Genomic DNA, 21,641 nt, shown 5'->3' on the forward strand with positions numbered 1-21,641 from the left:
TGTCTGTTCTTGTAATTCCATTTTGAATAAGAGACGAGTCTGTTGTTTGTGTGATTTTATTCTGATTTATTTGTTGCAGAGCACTACTTCTAGCAGATGGGGAGAAACAGGTGGAGCACGTAGTAATGAACTATCTGCTCTAGTTACGCTTCCATCTGTTTACAAAGGGACATTCTTCACCGTGGGCATGGAGAGAAGTAGAGATCAGCCAGTAGTCCTGAGAAATACTTAGATTTCAAAGAAACAGACAGAATGTATCATTAGTTACTCTAAAAACTAAGAGTGGAATTACAATTCTTGTTTCTTTGATGTCAGTAGCCCTTTTTAAAATATATATATATATACTGAAGTAATCCAAAAGCACCATCTCCTACTTTTATTATGTTGCCCACGGTATCGGAGGCAGATGGTGGCGGTGTGGCTGTGGGGGTTGAACCTTCCTGTCAGTGCTGCACTCCATGTTGTGGCCATGCAACAGATGGCAGTAGAGGGGCAGTCTGGCAAAATGGCGTCTGATGAGGAAGTGCATATGGAGCAAAGTGTGGGATTGAATTCCTTCCTGGGAAAAAGTAGCACCCGTTATTAGTGACGCTTGCTGAATGTTCATGGACACGAGCCAGTGGATGTAAGCACAGAGAAGGGCAAGTGGTGCATTTAAGCAGTGGTGACAGCAGTAGAGATCACCTCCTCTGTGAAAATGCAGAGCTGATGAGGTGACTATGCTGAAAAACTGTTTTTTGTAGCTGAGAATTTGCTCTGTCAAACAGCGTTATTGTGCTTTTTGTATCTGTTGTAGTTTCTATAAGAAACTACTAGGAGGCATTACTTTCGGAGAAACGTACCTGTTATTAAAAAAACCTCAAACAAAAATCCCACTGAACCCAACAAGAATACACTGTCAGAATTCTTGAGATAGAGGGATAGGAGACATAGTAAAATGTTCAAAAAGCCTGTGTTGTTCAGAATCTTAGATCAGTCTGTTTTGGAGTGAATTCAGTACAGGCAAGTGCGATGACATTGCATAACATAACACGCTGCAAAACTAATTCAAGTTTTTTGTTGTGTTTTTCCATTTCACCAAATTAAGCCTTTGTAGGATCGACGGAAGCTGGGAAGTAAAATCAAGAGATATGTAGACATGAAGGCATTTAATATTTTTTTTTCTCCTTTGACTGGGGACTTAGTAACTGACTGGACTCTTACTATTTTTCTGGATAGCTTCATAAGCTTTTGCATGAGGCATCTACCAGGCAGCCTCTAAATCTTTTCAAAAGCTGAATGTTGTGAGGATGAAGTCCCAGTATCAAGGTATTCAAGTAGCAAGCATCCATTAACAAGTTACTTAGATCTTACTCACGAGCACTTCATTCAGTACAGCTGTATTTTCTTAACATATGTGAAACTTAAATATCAGGAAGCCATTGTAAAGGAATGACTTCAGAATTAACCCTTTTCAATTCTACTGCTCTTAAACTTATTTGCAGACTCTCCTACCATCAGCGAATAATCGATATTGTTCCTGCAAGCTTTTCTGTCCTCAGTCCTGCAAATCCAGTGTGTATCTACAAGTATGGAGATGAAAGCAATAGTAAGTATTAAAGTTCATGAAGAGTCAAGTCAAACTGCCTCAGAGCAAGGGAGCATGCTAGTATTTTGAGTATAACAGACAGTAGAACAGTCCACTAGTAATGGAGCATACAGAGGCAGCAGAAAACGTGAAGACTGAGGGGGGGAAAAAGTAACTTCATGTAACCAGTAATAAAAGGAGTAATGAACAATCCTAAATGTGAAGATTCTGTCATCCAAGATAAAGTAAGGGGAAAAAAAGAAAGTTAGTATTGTATTTTAGGAAGTTGAGGGAAGCTATGTGGAGCTTTAAAATAGGAGAGTGATTTCTTGGCCTCAGCTCTAAAGATTCTACCAAAAGTTTTGAATTTGACATGAAGACAAGGAAACCTACTGAGCAGTTTTAATAGAATAATGGACCGTGATGTTGAAACAACTAATTATGTGCATCTGGGAAGTGTACTTGCTTCTTTGATAGGCAAACTAATATCAAAAGATACTCAGTTCCTTTCTAAATTTTTTTTTTATCTCTTTGCTGTTATTTAGGGTCTCTTCCTGGATATACTGTGGCACTCTGTTTAACAATTGCAATTAAAAACAAGGCCAGTAATGATGAAATCTTCAGCATTTTAAAAGATGTGCCTAATCCAAACCAGGATGATGACGATGGTAAGGTATCTTGGTTAGGTTTTGCAAGGCTCTAGTTACTGTGTACACTTTAGAGCTATACGTGTGCTGGTTAACCAGATTTTGTGTTCTTCCTTCAAATAGTTGATTAGAATATATTAGTAAGCGGAAATAATAGCACAATTATTAGAGTTTGTTGTAAACACAATATCTGCAGAAGCAGGCTTGTTTCTTCACAGAGGTAACACAGTGCTTGAGATCAGTTTTCTTGAGATTATTGACAGAGGCAGTGTGTTGGAATTTAGCATCTCCCTTGCCTTTACCAGCAGAGTACATTTCACGTTGCTTGTTTTACGCTGGTAAAATCAGTGCTTTTGCCCTAAGAGCTCCCCTTCTCTCAGAGCAGTCCCAGTGCAGATAAGATTCTCCTAAGATAGAAACACACATTGGAACTCCGCGTGACTTCTTTTTAGATCTTTGGACACAGACAGCATTGATTCCTAAAGCCTGCACATTTTAGGGGATGAGGAGTGCAGGAGTGAGAATTTCACTTTTAAGTAAGTGAAAGAACTGATCCGCACAATGAGTTCCAGTATTTCTGCAGTATGAGACAGTGCTCCCCTATGCAAGCAGAGGGCAATAGTAACCTGTTTTCTGCATGCCAATTTGCTTTAAGCTTCACCCAGCAATAACTGTTCTCCAACCTGCTTGTCTTCAGGTGTACAGGAGGAGATTTATCACTATTCACCTCTACTACCCATATTTGTTATGCACACTCACTGGACTTTTCTCCCATATCAGAAAAGGCCATCCTCTGCATCCTAATCATTTTTAGCTTTCCCTGTCCACGTTTACTCTCCTTTCTTCATGTTCCACCATGCCTTCATCTTGTTGCATACTTCTGCAGCTGCTTTGGCTGTTCTCTGCTGCTGTCCGACTGCTGTTATGTTACTGTATAGCAGTTGTGTCTCTGGTAGCTCCTTCACTGGCCTGGAAATCTTTGTGTGTTTTCCCCAGGACAAAATGGGAGTGTGACTATTTGCAACATAGATAGCGCTTAGTAAAATAAATACTAAATTGTTTGCTAGCACCCTTATCTGCCTTGCATGGCCTTATTGCTAAAACATTGCCTGAGATGAGTTAAAACCGTCAGTTATCTCTACAGTTGATACTGTAAGCGTTACATATGAAACTTTAAATAATTTGCAGATGAAGGATTTACTTTCAATCCTCTGAAAATAGAAGTCTTCGTTCAGACTCTGCTCCATCTTGCCGCAAAGTCTTTCAGCCACTCCTTCAGCGCCCTGGCAAAGTAAGTGTAACATGCACTATTTGAGGGTTGGCAGAGCTATTTAGTTCCATAAATGAAACGATTGGGAAAAAAAAATGATCTGCAAGCTTCAGCAATGTTTTAGGTACTTCTCAATGTAGTTGGACTCTGAGAGCTAGTGACACTCATACTGACGGAACAGAAGTGTTGTAAATGTTAAGAGAAACATACGGATGGTGTTAACAGAAAGTTACACATTGAGTTTAATACTTTGTGCTTCGGAGATATTAAGCATCTATGATCTAGGAAGGCAGTAGTCAGATGCACTTTAATGAATTACTTTTCTGTTCCTCAGTTAAAGTATGTGGTTGATACAAAAACCTGTACCTGGAAGCATTTTAGAGGCATGTTTACAATAACCTGTAGGCAGTAACCTGCAGTTAGTAGTATGAGAGGCATGCTGAGGTGAGTACACATCCATGGTGTTTTCACTGCTGCACACCAACACTGGCAGTCATTAGGTCATTCTTTGTAGTTAGAAAATGCTGAGTTGTGAATGCTGTGCAGTGTTCAGCATAACTTTGTTAAAACAGAGGCTTTAGCAGCATTTCCTTCAAAAGGGGCAGATTGGGTGTCTGAAGTTACGGAAGCATATCAAGAAGGTCTAAGGCTCTAAAAGCAGCACGTTTTGCCCCAGCTGAGCACAGGAAGCATTTTTGTGTGCCTCGTACTTCAAGGAATATGAGAAATACAGTCCACCTTCCAGGAGGAGATTCACCACTGAGATTTAAGCTGCTTTTAGGAGTATATATTTTTTTGGCTCAAATGGTTATATTTTCCTGTTAGTAGTTGTTCAGGACTTGCTGTATAAAGTCCCAAAACTTCCTTTTTTGGGCAATCTAAACCACTTACCTCATATCAGATACCCTTTTGACCTGAGCCCTGCTCCTTCACTGACTAATCTACATCTGTTAAAAGGTTTCATGAAGTCTTCAAAACGCTTGCTGAAAGTGATGAGGGAAAACTCCATGTTTTGAGAGTTGTGTACGAGGTCTGGAAGAACCATCCACAGGTGAGGCACTGCAGTGTCAAGCACCACTTGAGTTTAAACTCTCAGAGGTCACATTAAGTAAAGCATTATAGTTTGCTTTATATCCTTTAAAACTTTCTTGACTTTTGTCTTATATAAAGGAAAGTTCAAATTCTATCTGCCATTATGAATAGTGTTTAAAGTGAAGGTTGGAGGTAAAGTATATAGTATATGGCTGTTCATTTCTCACAGTTATTTGTGGGAGAGCAAAGGCTGTGTCATTCTGACTCGGGTTCATGCTGTGCTGTTTGTCGTACAAGAGAACTTGTTTCTGTTCAAAATTGGAAGGTGGTATTGATGCATAGAATTGAAATAAGTGGTAGATCTCATAACAAAAGCAAGCCAAATTCTTGGAAATGGGGAAACCTGGTTGGTCTTTAGGCTTTTTCCACTTGCTAGCAAAAGCTGTGCAGTTATTCCACAGAGATCAAGTTGAAGTCGCTGTTGGATATGAGCAGAGCTGCAGTCAGTAACTGTTCAGAATGGAACAGTCAGACTGCAGAGGCATGATTGCATTCATTCTTCAATCAGAGGAAATAGCACCCTGGAAGGCCTATGGAAAACACCTCAGCTGTTTAAACAGTTCCATTTCTTCACAGCGGTTGTTTTCTCCCTCAGCTGTCATTCTCCTAAACATAGAAATAAAAATGAGGAGCTCACACTGAATTTGCCTGCGTTAATTATGTGTTCCTTGCTTGATTTGCTTGAGTTACACGGTACTGTAATAGAAAGGGGACTGGACCTCACAGCTACACTGTACAGACATTAAGAAATGGTTCCACTGTGAACAGGGGATAATCCTTGCATCTGCTGCTGCTAAACCTATGGTCTGTTTTCCGTGGTTCCTAGAGAAAATTTAGTACCTAAAAGACAAGTGGCGCCTTGTATAGATGTCTTTCAAATAGAGTTCTAAAATACATATATATCAAAAAAGTAGTGTTTTTTTTTTTTTTTAATATATTAAATTTCTTGCCCAAAATAGTGACCTTGAAAATGCGATGATTACAGTCTTGACCTACTTTTACTTTAATTGGATCAGGAGAAATTACATTACTGCAGTCTAATGTCCATATCCTTTTCCTCTTCGTTCCTTTGTACTGCAGTATGACCAAGCTGAGATGGAGGCTTCAAAGTCAGACTGAACAGCTAGGTTAGATTTTTATGAATAAATCAAAATTGCATTTTAAAAAAAACAAGTGCTGATGTTTCGAAGGCCTTGATCGTGGAACCTAAATTTCCTCTCCTGTATGTGCTGTAGTTGAGACTTTTGCTTCTGCTCAGGTGCTTTCTTGTCCCGTGTCCACAACATCTGTGGCACACAGGGCACTTGTAGACCCAGTTTCTTTGCAGTTCACCCTACTCCGTCGTGAACGGGAATGCCTTTTGTTCTGCCTTAAGCTGTCAGTATTTTGTAGGCTGTGCTGCAAATGGTGATTTTTTGGTGGTCACTGGGCTAGTTGAGCGTGGTTGTGGTGGTGACTTCATAAAGAGACGTTTTAACACCAAGATGTTTTCCCCGAAATCCTAAGCTTGTTCCTTGGAAGATCAGGGGAAGCAATCAGAGATTCTTCTTGGCATTACAGGAAGACACATAGAGCATAAGATGCTTTCCTGGGATGTGAAAGTTGAGTCCTGAGTCTTCCGTATGATTCATTTGGTTATTTTAATGTCCCTTCCTTAAAAGGAGCTTTGTTACACTTCCTTATGTGCTGAAGGATGGTTGTGAGGATAAATGCTTTGTAGGCTGTGGTTCTTAGATGTCGTGACATTGAAGCACATGAGTAACCAAGATAAGCCTTTTTTTCTGAACAGCTTGTAACTGCTTTAGTCTGCAGCTCTTCTCCACAGTTGCCTTTTGGACTACTTGCAAAGCCCCTGGACTCATGGCACTGCCTGCAGCAAGCACTTCTTTACTGGCTCTGCCCTAAAATGCAATAGTACCTGCAGGAAAGAGATTACTGCTGTATTTGAAAACTATTGCATTTCAGGGAGGGTGTAGGCCAACAGTTGCTCTTTCTTGATGTGAGAGTCACGTATGCTCTGGTTTGAGTACCTTGATGTCATATACTTGGAGTTGTGTGTGCTGCTTCACTTTCAGCTTTGATGCTTGAAATTTTTGTTTTTAAGAGGAAATTATGCGAATGAAGAACGATCCATTACTTTCACAAGGAGTAGAAGAAACTTGATCAAATTAAGAATGCTTGCTTTATGCAGTTGATACTGATCCTTAAAGTAGCTTTAGGCTAGACAAACCAGATGTCATTTCTAGACAGCAGTGGTTTTCTAAAGACTTTGAAATCACCCAGTAATACTGCTGTTGAGTTCATCAAACTTTCTGGTTTCATGCGAGGCTGGAGTACTACTTATGTTGCCCAAGACCTTTTCTTATTTTGATAGAAATGACTGTTTTGTCTTTCACAAAATATAGATGATCGCTGTGCTTGTGGACAAGATGATTCGGACACAAATTGTTGACTGTGCTGCAGTAGCAAACTGGATCTTCTCCTCAGAGCTTGCACACGATTTTACTAGGTAACTTGTCTCTGAACTACTATTTTAAGTGACCAGTTTACAATCTCTGAAAAGTAATGCAAGGAAAGGGTACACTTGACCTTCAGTCGTTTCTACAGAATACGTACTTGCTCATTTTTCTTTCTGAGTTGGGATTGTGTTTATATGACAAGAATCTTTCTGGAATGTGTTCTTGCAGTTAGTCTCTGAAAACGTCAAAGTGGAAGGACACTGGAAAATACTCCTAGAAAAAGGCCTTACTCTGTGTTGTGTATTTAGGTTTTACATCTGGGAGATCTTGCATTCCACAATTCGTAAGATGAATAAGCATGTTCTGAAGATTCACAAAGAACTGGAGGATACAAAGGCAAGGTTGGCCAGACAGCACAAAAGAGTGAGTAGTTTGTTTGTCATTCTTGATTATTTAAGTGAAGTTAGGCAAACCTGCATGCAGTCAAAATGATGCGTAGCTGCTTTTGGGGCAGGACAGAGTAAATATGCCTATCAGGATGCATTTATCTTTACAAACATGGTCATTCATAGTAGGAAGACAGCAAAACTGGATGCGTATTCTGAATCCACGTTTCTGAAGGTAGCCATAATCTAAGAATTTGGTAAAATCTGTAAGGGAATTAATGTGCCTGTGCTTTGTCCAAGCTTCCTTGCAGAATTTTCTTTTCCAGTATTAACGTGTCTTCCATTTGCATTCTCATCTGGATTCCATTATCTAATTAGGAGTAAGAACAGGTAAAAACTAGGTATTTACAGTAAGTTCTGCTAAAGATTACTCTTGTGGCTTCCATGCAGAAGTGCACGGAAACAGCTGTTTGCTATCGAAAAGTTGGCTGTTACTGTTCTTCTGATGGAGGCTGCTGGATTCTGACACTGGCACCTGTCGTCTCCTCTTCCAGGTTATTTTTCTGAGCACTTCTGCGTGACTTAAATTTCTCTATGCAACAAACTGATGACCAAGCCTCTGTTGTGTTCTGTTGTCTGAGGTGGGATAGTAAAATGGGGTGAGAGTTTGTCTGTCTGCCAGCTGCTGGCACAGTGCTGTTGGCTGAGTGTAACGCTTGTTAGTGATAGAAGAAGCCGGTTTGAGAGCTGCAGAGAGCAAGTTTGCTAGTCAAGACTTAGTCTTTGAATGTAATTGCTTGCACAAAGTCTTTAACTTGTTCCAAAAACTGATTGTTTTTGAAGAAACCCACACAAGTCGTCCATGCTTTCAGGAACATCTGCGGAGAGTTCACCAACACCTTGCAGTCTGCCTCTGTCAGTTTGTCCCAGCCCCTTTGTCTAGTTCCCTTCACTCCAAGCAACAGCTGTTACAGCTGTCTGCATCCTCGATCTATATTGATCAGCAGTTAAAAAATGCCAGTAATTATTGAAGGCCTGGCCGCAGTCATTGATCTTACTGTGAGGCAAAGAGCTTCTCTGGCACGCCGAAACAAATACGTCAGTGTTTTTTGTGTCTGTTCTCATCTCTTGCTGCAGCCCTTTATTACTGAATACTTCAAATGAGTATTTTGCCAGGAAGAAGCATTTGTATGCAACAGTGAGTGGTCCTGCAGGCTGGTGCTCTGCTGCATCATCGTTCCTTTTAGAGGAAGTAAGCCATCAGATTTTGATGTTCCCAGCATGAAGTGGATTGCCTTACTATGGAGGGAGTCCAAAGTTTCTCTTAGGTTGCACTCAGCATTTTAAGTTCAGGAAACCTTTGTAGATAGGGGGCAAAGGGGGGAAGTGAGGTTCTATAAAAAGAATACACTGAAATTCCCATTGGTCTGGTCTTTCTATTTTTTGATGCTGGCTTGGAGCTATCTCTATCTCCTGTTAACTAGTTTCATTTGCTGTTTAATGCGTGGGGCAGGACAAGTCCCTGTGTTTGTCACAAATTGTATATTCTCCTTTTTTACATATTTGAAGTTTTTAGCTGCTAATTTGTGGGTATTTTGACATGGAAACAATCAGGGAAGTAACATCTGTATTTGAATGTACTGTAATCTATCAGACTGTATCCTATTTAATCCTGTGTTAAGACCTTGCTATCTGAGACTGGAGGTTTGGCACTGTGTTCTTGTGGTTATTTTATCTGCTTATTTTGTGAGGGGAGTTGCTGCTTTATTTTGGAGGAGTGAGATGTTTTGGTTTGTAGGCAGTGAGAAAACCACATCTTTTGGCTTTCATCCTAGTAAATATTTAAGTTTCCTCTGGCTACTCTGATATCTTTTTTTTTCAGGCTGTTCCCATGCTGGCTTTTTTCTCGCAAATGGATTTTCTAATTGTACTGAAAGTAAATGCCCTTCAAAATACACACCTCGACGAGCTAAAAAGCAGTCTCAGTCTCTTTGTGGCTTTATGCCAGGTGGAATCAGAGGGCGTTGACAGTGTCCACACGTTGCTAGTTAAGCTTGTGTTGTCCCTTGCAGCGAGACAGTGATGATGATGACCGGAGCAGTGATCGGGAGGATGGACCTCTGGAGGAGCAGATAGAGCGCTTGCAGGAGAAGGTTGAGTCAGCACAGAGTGAGCAGAAGAATCTCTTCCTTGTTATATTCCAGGTAATGCTCGGCAAGCTCTCCTCTCTTCCAGGCTTTAAAGGTTACTGAATTTACAAGCTCTCACGTCGCTTGTATCTCAGGCATCTTATATCCTCATCCCTACAGGAAAGAGCTGATGGGCTTGCTGTGGGTTAGAGTTGATCCTGAGTTGATCCTTCACCCCACAGCAGACTGCAGCTGAGCAGGACAGGACCTCTTTAGTTTTAAGCACACAGGAATGGAATCCTTTGACTGTGTGGATTCCTGAATGAAAAAGTAACTTGATTTTTTTTTTTTTTTGGCTGACAAAATCCAGTGTCTGTGAAGTGAAATAGTTTATTTTCATGTTGTTATTTAAAGTTTCTGTTCTCTAGGTGCACTTACCTGAGGTTAGGAACTGCTATCGTTAGGTGACATCGAGTAAATTTATTTCTTCTTTCCTCTTGAAGCGCTTCATTATGTTGTTAACTGAGCACTTAGTGCGCTGTGAAACCGGTGGAATCGATGTATTTACACCTTGGTACAAGAGCTGCATAGAAAGGCTGCAGCAGATCTTCCTGCAGGTGAGTGTGCCCTCTCTCTGCTCTGCTCAGGAGGTGTGGGCAGGTGCTGGTGGCTGCTGAGCACAGCAGTTGTAGTCTGTGTTAAATCAGGTAACTGGGTGACAGTGACAGCAATAGAAAATTGTACCTGTGTGAGCAGAAGGTGCATGGAAAAGTGGGTGACTGCAAGGAGCGGTGCTGTAATCCTCCCATGGGCTGAAGCTTTATCTGAAGCTTTATCTGGTCCAAGATGTGGCTTCAGCTTAAAACAAATGCCTTGGGTCTGTTACAGTATTTCTGCAGTAGTCTCTGAATATGACACCCTGCACCCACCCAGTTCAGCGTCTAGGGCTGAAAAGCCCCCAGAAGTGCAGTGCTTCCTGGCACCATATAGCAGCGTGTGCTTTTCCTTTGCCACCAACCCTGCATCGTGCTTTTCTAGTCAGTGGTGCCTGTGACCATGGAAATGAGGTGTGCATGGCAGTGTTGATGACAGCTTTTCACAAACATAGATGTTTTCTATCTTCCAGCATCACCAGATAATCCAGCAGTATATGGTGACCTTCGAGAACCTCCTGTTTACAGCTGAGCTGGATCATCACATATTGGCTGTCTTTCAGCAGTTCTGTGCTCTGCAGGCCTGAGGAGCAATCCTGGGTGAAGTCTTGTTTTCAGGACTGTAACAGTTTTTTGTTTTTTTTTTTAACATGACATGGGGATGAAAAGAACTTTTTGACTAAAACTGGCTTTCATATGCTCCTACATAAAACAATTCAGTTCTCTAACCAACAGTAGACTGTAAGCATCCTAAGCCTTACTAGATACAACTCATTGTACATGTACAGGGGATTGACATGAAGTAGTGTGAATTCTTTTAATCTGTTTTTATTTTTGTTTGACTCTTTGTTTCATGATAGTATTTTTCTTTCTCCCTTGTTTATATAAAAATGAAAACTGGGGAAAAAATCAATATAGGATTTGTTACCTCTGCCTGGCCCTTAAATCAGAGAAATTGCAGAAATGTGAAGCAGTTTGTAGTGTTTTCTAAGCGTGAAAGGGAATGCACTTTCTAAGTGTGATAAAGTTTCTAGTATGGCATAGGAAAAGTGTCTTAATTTGGGGCATGTGAAACAAGCTTTTAAAGTAGACTAGAGCATATGGATTGAGTATGTTTTTAAAATGTATTGTCTGGTGTCTTATTCCAGTAGCTATAAGCAATCAGTAGAGGAATTTGATGGATAAATTCTGAAAAATGCAATCCTTTTTACAGTCTGGTCAAAATTAGGACCTCTTCTTGGCAGTCGCTTCCACTGGTAGTAAGTAGAAGCAGCGAGCAACACTTGGGAGTGGGACAGATTTTCTGCTTTGGTACTGCAACCCTCACTGTGTTTCAGGGCTGCCATGCCACTGAACTAGACCTGCAGGCCTGCAGTGCTGCCAGAAATGCTTCTGTTACCCACGGTGGATAAACCAGGTGCCACTGCTTGTCTGGCTTAGCAACAACTGCTTGGTGGTGGCTGTTTCTGCTACGGTAACACGCAGCTCCTGTGTCACCTGAAAGCATTTTAATGCTTACTGAAGAGGTATCTCGCCAGGAGACTCAGACTGGGGAAACACGTAACCTGAAAATAGAGTAGCCTTAGTTTTGAGTTATGCAAATAACATTACTTATATAAATGCCAAATCAGAGTGGTGGTCTGTGTTACGATAAGCAGTGAAGAATGGCAAAGACACTGCCTTAGGTGCTCAGGTCTGTACTGTACAGTATACTTCCAAGCTGTTTATGTTTTCTTTACTTTGTGGGTGAATGTTTAGAGAATTTCATACCCAGCGCTACACAGTTCAAGCTTGAAAGTGATGAATTTTAAGTAATTTTGTTCCTGTACGAATTATTTTTTTTCAGTGTTATGCTCCGTAATGCAATTCATCCCAACATTAATAAATTGACCTCCTAATAAAGTCAGGAGAGCAAAAAGGAAATTTTTTTTAGTGTTGACGTAAGCTTGTACGTGGCTTGTTGCAGCTGGTATGTCCTCATAGACTTCAGTTCGTTACTTCTGCTTTCACTGCTTACCCCCTCTGGTTTGACTGATCCCTCTCTTCCTTTAGGATAAATTGTTATGTGTTATAAATTTGCTTTATGCAGAGGGTTTTGTCAGTCATGCACAGTTCTGCTTCAGATCTTTCTGTTAATGTTCTCGAGCAATTAAATAGTGTTTTTTAAAAGAAACATTTAGCATTGTAGAAGTTTTAATTGGGGTTTGGCTTTTCTCTTCCACTGTCTCAGATGAGTAAGGAGTTGTGGTATGAACTAATGATGGGGATCTAAAGGACTGTAAATGTGATTTCTGTAGAAGTGAGGATGCAGTTACAACGTGCAAACCTGTAACTTGCTCTGAGCCTTGACAAACAGTGGTGCTGGGGATCCATTTGCAAATACTTGCACGTGGACAGTGTAATCCTATGACTTAAAACCAAATCTGCACTTTCACTATGAATGGAGTTCCCATGATGGGTTTTGACATCTCTATAATAGTCTATTGGAAACCTTCCTCTCTTTTCTAAGTCCAGCAGCATACATCTGTCCTGACCTGAGAAACTGGTTGGTGTATAGGAAGAAAGAGATGCTTGAACAGCAATACCAGCAGGCAGCTAGCTTAACCACTGAAGCATGGGATGGTGAATAGTGTAAAGGTGCTGTAGAAATGTGCTGTGGTTGGAAAAAAAATGCACAATTATTAAAGTCAAAAATAAACGAAGGTGAAGCAGGTTACTGCTGTGTTTGTCCTACCTTTTGTGGGGAGCTGCTGAAGCAGAGTTACACTGCTGCGAGATGCAGACGGTTATGGAGCGCTTTTGTTTCCCCTGTCCCACTGCTGGTATGCTGACACACACCTGTACATCTGCGTGCTATGGGCTATCTTAACAAACTTGCCCCTGTGTGCACAGCCAAGTGATGCACACTTGTGTGCTGCCTGGTGCCAGGAGCGTGCTGGCACAGATTTTTTCCCTCTCCTTTGCCCCCACCTCCTTTCTGGGGTGTGCTGTGTTATGGGGCAGGGTGGACCCTTGGTGTTTGCTGCGGGCTGACCATCACAGCCTGCAGGGAGGCAGGTTGTTCAGCAGCCATTGCACAACACCATTCCTGCCCCAAGCTGCAGGGGAGGCCTGGGACTCTCAGCACATGCAGCCTGGTGGGCCTGCCATGTTGAGAAGCCTTGAGCCTTCCTCCAAAAGCCTTGCCACATCCTTCCACCTGCCTTCCAGGTAACTAATCAACTCCACACACGTTTGCTTTCCTGCAGAAGACCCTCTGCCATTGGTGATCTGCAGACCATGGGAGAGCTGTGAATGAGAAGTGAAGGTCTGTCAGCAGAACCACCAGCCTTCCTCCCTGCCCTGTCTCAGTGCTGCACAGCCACGGGGGTCCTGGCTCCCCTCATGCCTCACTGGATTTCATGGTGAATAAATACAGAACAGCTGGTAGAACGTTCCCTGGTCACTGTGTAAGAGCAGTGAAGATCTGAAAAACTGAGGAATTTGAACTTGGACCAAAGTCCACCTCTCGTGCAAACAAACAACACTCGGCTCAGTTTAGACAGATCTACCCTGGAATGCTTCTCCCCACTTGCCCACCAATAGGTTTTTACCAGAAAACCACTCACACACACCAGAATGGTAAATGAAGATACGCTTTTACTTGAAGAGTCATCTTTTTGGTCCAAAAGTTGAAAAGAAATCAGTAAAGGATACTTAAACCTTCACAGTATAGAACACGGCAGCAACCTGACTGAATGTTACAGCACAGTGCTTTCCTTTGACAACCCTCCTGAAACAGGAAACCTCCCTCCATCAAGTTGGAGATCTCCATTTTCACCTGCAGGTAGAAGCAGCCTTGTGGCACACTCTGACCACTTGGGCAGTGCTTAGGAACTGGCTGCCTGAGACATATGGGAGCTGACATCAGCTAACAGCTGGAGCAAATACAGAGACTTCCTTCAGCTCTGGCTGAAGCAAGCGTAGAGGGAAATTTACCTTGTTTAAATTTCCCCAGCATGTAAAATGAGTGTAAAATGCCAACTTCTCATCCCACAAGGCGGCCATTTCCAGCCTGTTAAAAATGTGCACGCTCTACCCCAAGATCTAGCTGAGAAGTCTAACCTTCTTCTGCACAGAACTGCCTGTATTATTCATGGAGCTTGGTAACAGCTTGTTCCCAAGTGCCATTTCTTTAATAAAGAATAGGATTAAGAATGATGATAATGAACTTCAACAAACAGGTGAACGTTTTACATCTTTTCATAAGTTAATTCATGGCCACATATAGTACACGTCTTCTTGTATGTCTCTTCATCAACGTTTTCTTCTGGTCCGTATTCATGTTCATGGATATTAGCTGTCTTCTTCCACAAACTACTCCTCACTGCACGGCGAAGCTCTGATGAGGAAATTTTAAGATTTTTTGAGGGTTCTGACGTGTCAGCTAACAAAACTCAAGCCACCCACCTTTCCAAGGCCTGCGCTTTGGCAGTCTGTTAGCTGACTGTCTTCCACGAATGTGAAGGCAAATCTGGTATTGCAAGAACAAGTTTTGATCTGCCTTGCAGCCAACGTAACCTCACCTCGTTTACATGATTTTAAAGGATGGGAGCTACCATGAGAATTATCTCACAGGAGTTTTTCTATCTGGAGGGAGCACGCGTTGCCCACTGCCTTTTTAAGTGCTGCCCTTGAATGACATCTAGAAAGGTGAGATGGAACGTTCCATAAAAAACACTTTTGTAAAGCCACCTCCTGGGTTTTTTTGTTTTTTTTTTTACAGGACTGAGAAGAGCTTTCCATTCTGCTCACAGCGTGTTCCCTAAGCTTGATGCCCTGCAGTGTGAGTTGGGTGTGCAGTTGTGGCAGCAAAGCTGCGACCGAACCGGGCACAGATCTGCATGCTGAAAGTGGGTAGCGAGAATATTAAGCAGCAAAGGGTGGTAACGTTTTCAACCAAGTCAGTCAGGGTGCAACCACTGTCAAGTTAAGGCCTGTCCTTGCCCTGCACTCCACCATCTTGGCTGCAGTCTGCTGCAATTCCCATGCTTGCTCAATCCTATGTTCTGCCTCCTCTGGGCTCGGTGAATGAGAACCTGGAGCTGAGTAGGCACAATATGGGCAGTGCAGACTCTGGCTAAGAAACAAAAGTTGCAGTCTTAAAAAACAGCTAGCATGTCAGAGCTGAAAGCATTGGTCAGAATTAGTCCAGCTGAAAACTCTTCTAAATGTTAACTCGGAACAGTAAGGATGATAACCACGAAAAAACACGAGCTGGGAACATGTAAGGCACACTGTGCATGATACCAAAGAACTTAAAAAGCTCTGTAACGCTCTGTTTGTTGTAATCCATCTCTGGTCAGCTCTGAGAACAGACCAGACTGCTCCCAGCTCAGTGCCACAGGCCATGACAGACCTCCATTTTGTCATACTGAAAGGGCAGATGGAGGAATGAACTGACAGAGAACTGCTTTAGGTACTGCGTTATCAAAGTTTACCCATTTACCTTTCACTTTCTTATCAAACTTCTTCTGTTTCATCTTCTCTCTGCTGTCACGGCGCTGTTCCTTTGCTTCTTGCAAGGATTCCTCATTGCCCCACACTTCCAGAGCACGTTTGATTACCTACAGGACGGACACAGACGTGTTTCTTTTTGCCCTGAAACGACAGGAGCACCTCACCCCCGAGTGTAATTTACACACACCGCCAGCGAATCCTCCCTCTGCCTTGGAAACACAGACTCCCAAAACCTGAACATTCCTTCCACGGTGAAAGGTGGGCAAGCTCACCCCAATTTAAGCTGCAATTCAAGCAGAGCCGCAGAATTCTTAGCAAAGCAGCAAACAAGAAGTGACTGCCCTGCCCGACGGAGCTGCTGCTCCTGCCATGGGCCGTGCAGGATCACGTTGCACTGTGCTCAGCACCTCGAGGCCGTGCACTTCTGTGCTTGTGCAAGACAGGCAGGCAGATCTGCACGCCGGATGCTTTGACAATGCTCTCACACGTGGGTTTGGACCCCACGTCTCTACTTCGACCACAGAGAGAATTTACACAGCTGGAACGAACATTCCCACCCTTAGCAAAGGGTTCGGAAACCCGAACCGAAGCTGCAGATTTGGCTTATTGGCAAAGACAGGCAGAGGTAAAAAAGAGTTGGAAACGACCCAGGTTTCTCTATACCTGCAGTCTTAAGTAAAGCTTCATGTCGCCCCAGCGAGGATTATGAGGATTTTTCTTCACAATGAATCTAAGCACCGGCTCCCTCTTATCTAAATCACAGTCCTTCAGGAGATACTCTTCTTTTGCTTCTGTCCTTGTGATGAGCTTATGTTTATCTTCAGCGTCTCTGAAAGATGTAAAGTAACAATGAGAAAGCTGCCCAGGAAAACCAAGCACTATTAAGTCTCCCAAGTTCCCATCAAGACTGCATGCATTCCTGAAATTCCAGCGGAGCAACAGCCCCCAACCATCCCCTCCGTTTTTATGCATGCAGCTCATGGCGAGTTCCGAGGATCCAGCTGAACTACAGGACAGGTTTCCCGGGACCGAGTCCCATTTCAGCCAACAGACTGAGCGTCTTTTGTCTGAAACCTGAAAAGCTTTCTTCTCTGATTTTTATTTTCTTACAAGGAACGTTTAACCCCCGGCTCCACGACATTACAAATTATTTCAGGCGCTCCTCCCAAAGCCGGGAGCGATTCAGGGGACAAAAGCACGAGTCCAACACATGGCCGGGAGATAAGGAACGTGAACCAGGCCGACCGGCCGAGTCACAGAGCGCGCTGAGTGCCTCCGGATCCCAAATGTTGAGCATTTCCCACCGCCAGACACAGAGCAGCGAGAAAAACCCAAACTTGGAAACATTAAAAACGTACAGATAGATGAAAAGCTGTCTGCCCACGGCGGCATTCGTCAATTAAGGGCAAAAAATAAGAAATAAAATAACAAATAAAATAAAAATTCGCATTATCCTGTCCTGAGTTCAGCTCGGTGCGGAGCAGGAAGCGACGCCGCAGGCCGGCAGCAAAAGCAGAACCGCGTGTGCGACCGCAACGCCGGGCACCGCGCACGGCTCGGGGCTCACGGCCCGGAAAGCAGCGGAACGGAAGGCGGTCGGAGTCCCTCCGCCCAGCCGCTCTCACCAACCTCTTCCCCGCTTCTACAGCTGCACGTGGCTACCTGCCCGCGGAAACTCCCGCAGCCATCTTTTTATTCTCCACCCATTCATTACTGAAACGGTGGTTGGCTGATTCTTTTTACCCCAGCCATCTCCGCGGCTCTTCCAGCATTTTCTCCCCCTCTCTAAGGGGACGCGATGGGGCTCACCGATAGCGTCCCCTACTGAGCCTATCCCCACCCCCATCATCCCCAGGCTCAGCTCCCGGCCTGCCCCGCTGTGCCCTTCCTCCCCCTCCCGAAGCAAAGCTCCTTCCCTTCCCTCCCATCCCCCCCTCGGACCCCGCACCCCACCTTCACGCCGCCATGCGGCACCGCACCCCTCCCCCCCGCACGGCCGGCGTTACTCAGCGCGCAGCCCGGCTCCCCGCACCCCGCAGTGCCGCGCCCGTGGGGCAGCTCCGCCACCTCCCAGCTTTCGCAACGCGGGACACAAAGGTCAGCGCTGCACCTCCTCTCTGTCGGGTTTTTTTTTTTTTTTTTTTTACGGTAAAACTCCGTGCTGACAACGCTTTGGATGGGAAGGATAGGTAAAGAAATGAAGGCTCGCCCAACTGCCTGCAATACCTGCAATTATCGCACGTGGGCCAATCAAAGTGCTGCATTAGGTACGAGTCCATGAATTCTTTGCCACAGTCTCCACAGACGAGATAGTCAAATTCAAGCACGGGCGCTAACAGAAAGAAAAACCTCGTGTTTTTTTTCCTTTCCCTGCAAAGAACTACCGCGTTAAACACAACGCAAGCGAGTGATACTTGCAAGCAGCTTTACTAACATTTAATTGCATTTCACACGAGCCGTTACAGACCGATTCCATTTCTCTATAAACGCTTTTTCCAAGAACATACAATACAAATGCAAAGCCATCTCCATACACCCGCACCCCGCCCCGGCGCATTTCTACACTTGCTGGTGAAGTTTCCCCTACACCAAGCGTCAGGTTTCAGCATTCAACAGCACGCGTCGGTTTCCGTTTAACAATGGCTAAGAAACGAAGCACAACCCCTCCCAACCCCCCCCTCCCAACCCCCCCGTACACACGCACGCACACGCACGCACACACACGCGCACCGGGTTCCCTCGCAGCGCCTCACGCCCGCTCCCACCGCTCCCCTCCCCACGGCCGCACATCGCGACCACGCGGCACGGGGCTGCGGGGAGGAGCCGGGGAAGGGGACGGGTGGGAGGAAGGCGACGGGGGGCGGCGGGGGAGCCGAGCCGGCAGTTTAACAGCCTCAGCTCGGCTGCCCGGAGCCCACCCGACACGCCTTCATCTCCCGAGGGCTCGGCGGACAAACGGCTCCGTGGTTCGGCCGGCAGCAGCGGGGGTGGATGGCCAGAGAGCTGCTAGGAGTGGAATGGGGATGGAGCTCCACTACAATCCTCTCCCCAAGCCCTCTCAGCACTGCTCCAAGCCCAGGCTCGTTCTGCGCCGGCCGTGTGCTGTTCCTCGCCGGATGCTCAACGCCGTCCGCTCGTGTTCCGCGTGACACCGACGGGGAAGTGCTGCTACTACGGGGGAGGCTCGTTTAAAAAGGAAATAAAACCATCCTAAGCAAGGGGAAAAAAAAAAAAAAAAAAAAAAAAAAAAAACGGTTCTCATTCACAGGCAGCGCTGCAACAGGGGAAGAATATTAATAAAACCTGAAAAAAGAAGGTTATTTCGAGGCGTGCGGCATCGTTTGTCTTTAATAGCGGCCGCGCCGGGAGCGGATCGCGCCCAGCCGACATCCGACCCGGCTCAGCCCGTCCGCATGGCGTGCCTTTACATCACGTTTCGTAATGCACGCCAGCGCTGCCCGGCAGAAAGGCGCTTTATTAGGACAATGACATCATGAATTACACAGCACTAACCGCCCGCTGCAAAGGCATCCCGCGTCCCCACGCCTTTTCTTGGAAAGAAAAAGAAGAAGAAAAGAAAGAAACGGAAAAAAAAAAGAAAAAAGAAGAAAAAAAAAAAAAGAAAGGAGATTTAGGAAAAAGGAAAAAAAAGACCAAAAAAAGAAAACCAACCCCAACAGCACGGGGCTGCGCCTTGCCGTATGGAATCCTGCTAACAAAGAGGGACACTGCACCACGGCGCTGCGGCTGATCCAGCGCAGAACAAAGCGAGACAAAGGCATTCCCAGAAAAGAAACTGCATCTATTTCGGGATCGCGACGCCTCCATTTGCTGCACGCGGGGAAGAGACTATCGCGACGCAATATGTCGGCATCCATCCGCAACCGCTGCACGCGGGGGGCTCTGCCGGACACGCGGGGAGGATTCGCCTCCCATCGCAAACCCAGAATCGCGAAATAAAAGATTAAGAAGCGGTTCTTACCGGCAGGGCAGCGCCGTGCCCCACTTTCCCGTTCCGCAGTGCCGGCGGGCGCGGCGCAGCGCAGCGGTGTGCACGGCGCGGCGCGCCGGGAAGAATGGGGGGGAGTGAGAGTAGGGAGGGGACTAAAAAACCCGGGAAGGGGAAGAGAGGGGGGGGGGGGGGAAGGGAAAAAAAAAAAAAAAAAAAAACCGCGGAACCGCCCTGCCCGCGTCCCCCCGCCCCCCCGCCCCGCGCCGTTACCGGGGGGATGCACGATCCTCTCGGCGGCGCCGCGCTGCTGCTGCTGCTGCTGCTGCTCCTCCTCCTCCTCCTCCAGGAAGAAGCCCCCTCCCGTGTCCACGACCTTGGGGGGGCCCCGCGCCCGCGCGCCGCCTGCGGAAGACAAACCCCGCGCCGCCTCAGCGCCCGCCACCGCCGCCGCCGCCGCCAGGGGGCGCCCGAGCGCATCTACAGCTCAACCCCCCACCCCCCCCCCGCGGCGCGGAGCGCGCGCGCGAAGGCCCCCTTCCCCCACCCGTGGGGGGAGGGGGACCTCGCGCGCGCCCCCCCACGGCCGCTCTTTCTCCCCCCCCCCCCCACCCCCCCCCTCCCGTTTCCAACCGCCTCCCGCGCGCGCGCTCCCCTTCCCCCACCCGCCACCCCCGGACCCCGCAGCCCCGGTAGCAGGGCTCGGGGCGCCGCCCGCCGCCATCCGACCTGCGGCGGGGTAAGGTCGGGCCGCCAGCCGCGCCTGCCGCAGCGCCAGCGCCCGCCGCCGGTTCCGCTCCATCCGCGCCAGCGCCGCCGTCGAGATAGACGGTCGTTCGATCTCCGCGCAAGCCGCCGCGACTTCATCCGGGCCGGGCGCCGCGCCCGCCATGGCGGCGACGGAGCGGAGGAGCCGCGCCGGTCCCCCCCGCTCCAGAGCGCGGCTCGCCCTTCCCTCGCCGAGCCGCCGCCGCACTGCGCCTGCGCAGAGGAGGAGGCGGGGGAGGGAACGAAAGGGGCGAGGCCCGCACGCATGCGCGCTGCCCTCGCCCCGCCTCCCCGCACAGCCGCCGCGCTGGGGGCGCCGGGAGGAGCGGGGGGGGGGGGGGGAAGAGCGGGCGGTTCTCCCGGGGCGGGGGCTGCGGCCTGCGTGGCGCCGGGCGCGGGGGGCACCGCCCGGCCCGAGGGGCTCCGACGAGCGGGGGGGAGGGGAAAAGGCGGCCCGGCGATTTCCGCGAAGCGTTCGAGCGCCTTGTGCGGTGAACGCAAGGTTCCGGCGAAAACGATAGGATTTTTTAAAAGAAGAATTAGAAGGAAAAGAAAAAAAAAAAAAAAGAGAGGGAAGGGGGGGGGGAAGGGGAAGGGAAAAAAAAAAAAAGGAAAAGGGAAAAAAAAAAGAGAAAAAAAAAAAAAAAAAGGCCGCGAAGCGCAGCGCTGCCGGCGGTGACCCCTTTGTCCTCAGCCCGCCCGGCAGCACGGAGCCGCGCCTCCCGCCCCGAACGCAGCCACCGCTTCTCCCCGCGTGTGTTTTAAACGAACAGGCACCAAAAAAAAAAAAAAAAACCAACAAAGCAACAACCAACCACCGCGTTTTTCCTCAATAAAAAGCGGCACGTCGTCCTTCGGAGAAATAAGAAATAAAATTAAGACGTTCCCCAACGACGGCGCAGCACCGCTACTTTCCGTCCCGTTGCCCCGCACGCCTTTTGTCGCGGAGCCGCTCCCGCCGTCCTTGAGCACAACACGAGGACGCGGTCCGTCCGTCAGTCCGTCCGTCCGCCCCGCCCGGCCGCCATTACCTGCCCGGCGCGGTCCGACACGTGCGTTCCGTTCCGTCCCGCATCCGGGATGCGGGACGCTGCCGTCCGATCGGCGCCTCCGCGGACATTTTGTATCGGGACCTTCCCCTGTAAAAAAACGAATCGCCGAGTCATCGCCGGCCGCCTGCGGCACGCTGGCTTGTCTGCAGGAAGCCGGAAAGTACCGCAAT

General features: G+C 46.7%; 2 protein-coding genes across 2 annotated transcripts in view; one reads left to right on the forward strand and one right to left on the reverse strand.

Annotated features, from left to right (window-relative positions):
- NCBP1 (nuclear cap binding protein subunit 1) overlaps positions 1-12,841 on the forward strand; it is a 32,585-nt gene extending 19,744 nt beyond the window's left edge. Inside the window, exons 15-23 of the mRNA XM_031609568.2 lie at positions 1,485-1,588; positions 2,113-2,235; positions 3,403-3,505; positions 4,442-4,535; positions 6,982-7,085; positions 7,344-7,458; positions 9,494-9,625; positions 10,054-10,167; positions 10,677-12,841. Coding sequence (XP_031465428.1) covers positions 1,485-1,588; positions 2,113-2,235; positions 3,403-3,505; positions 4,442-4,535; positions 6,982-7,085; positions 7,344-7,458; positions 9,494-9,625; positions 10,054-10,167; positions 10,677-10,790 — 1,003 coding nt within the window. The 3' untranslated portion in view covers positions 10,791-12,841. The remainder of the gene's footprint in view (positions 1-1,484; positions 1,589-2,112; positions 2,236-3,402; positions 3,506-4,441; positions 4,536-6,981; positions 7,086-7,343; positions 7,459-9,493; positions 9,626-10,053; positions 10,168-10,676) is intronic.
- Positions 12,842-13,822: 981 nt separating this feature from the next.
- XPA (XPA, DNA damage recognition and repair factor) lies at positions 13,823-20,713 on the reverse strand. The gene is made up of 6 exons (XM_090130611.1): positions 20,381-20,713; positions 19,925-20,056; positions 17,929-18,034; positions 16,366-16,531; positions 15,692-15,809; positions 13,823-14,584 (listed from the first exon to the last, which is right to left on the reverse strand). The coding sequence occupies exons 1-6, from the start codon at positions 20,541-20,543 to the stop codon at positions 14,436-14,438; spliced, it is 834 nt and encodes a 277-aa protein (XP_089986737.1). The 5' UTR covers positions 20,544-20,713; the 3' UTR covers positions 13,823-14,435.
- Positions 20,714-21,641: the final 928 nt, after the last annotated feature.

Source organism: Phasianus colchicus, chromosome Z (genome assembly GCF_987193195.1).
Source record: "Phasianus colchicus chromosome Z, bPhaCol1.hap1.1, whole genome shotgun sequence".
NCBI lineage: Eukaryota > Metazoa > Chordata > Aves > Galliformes > Phasianidae > Phasianus > Phasianus colchicus.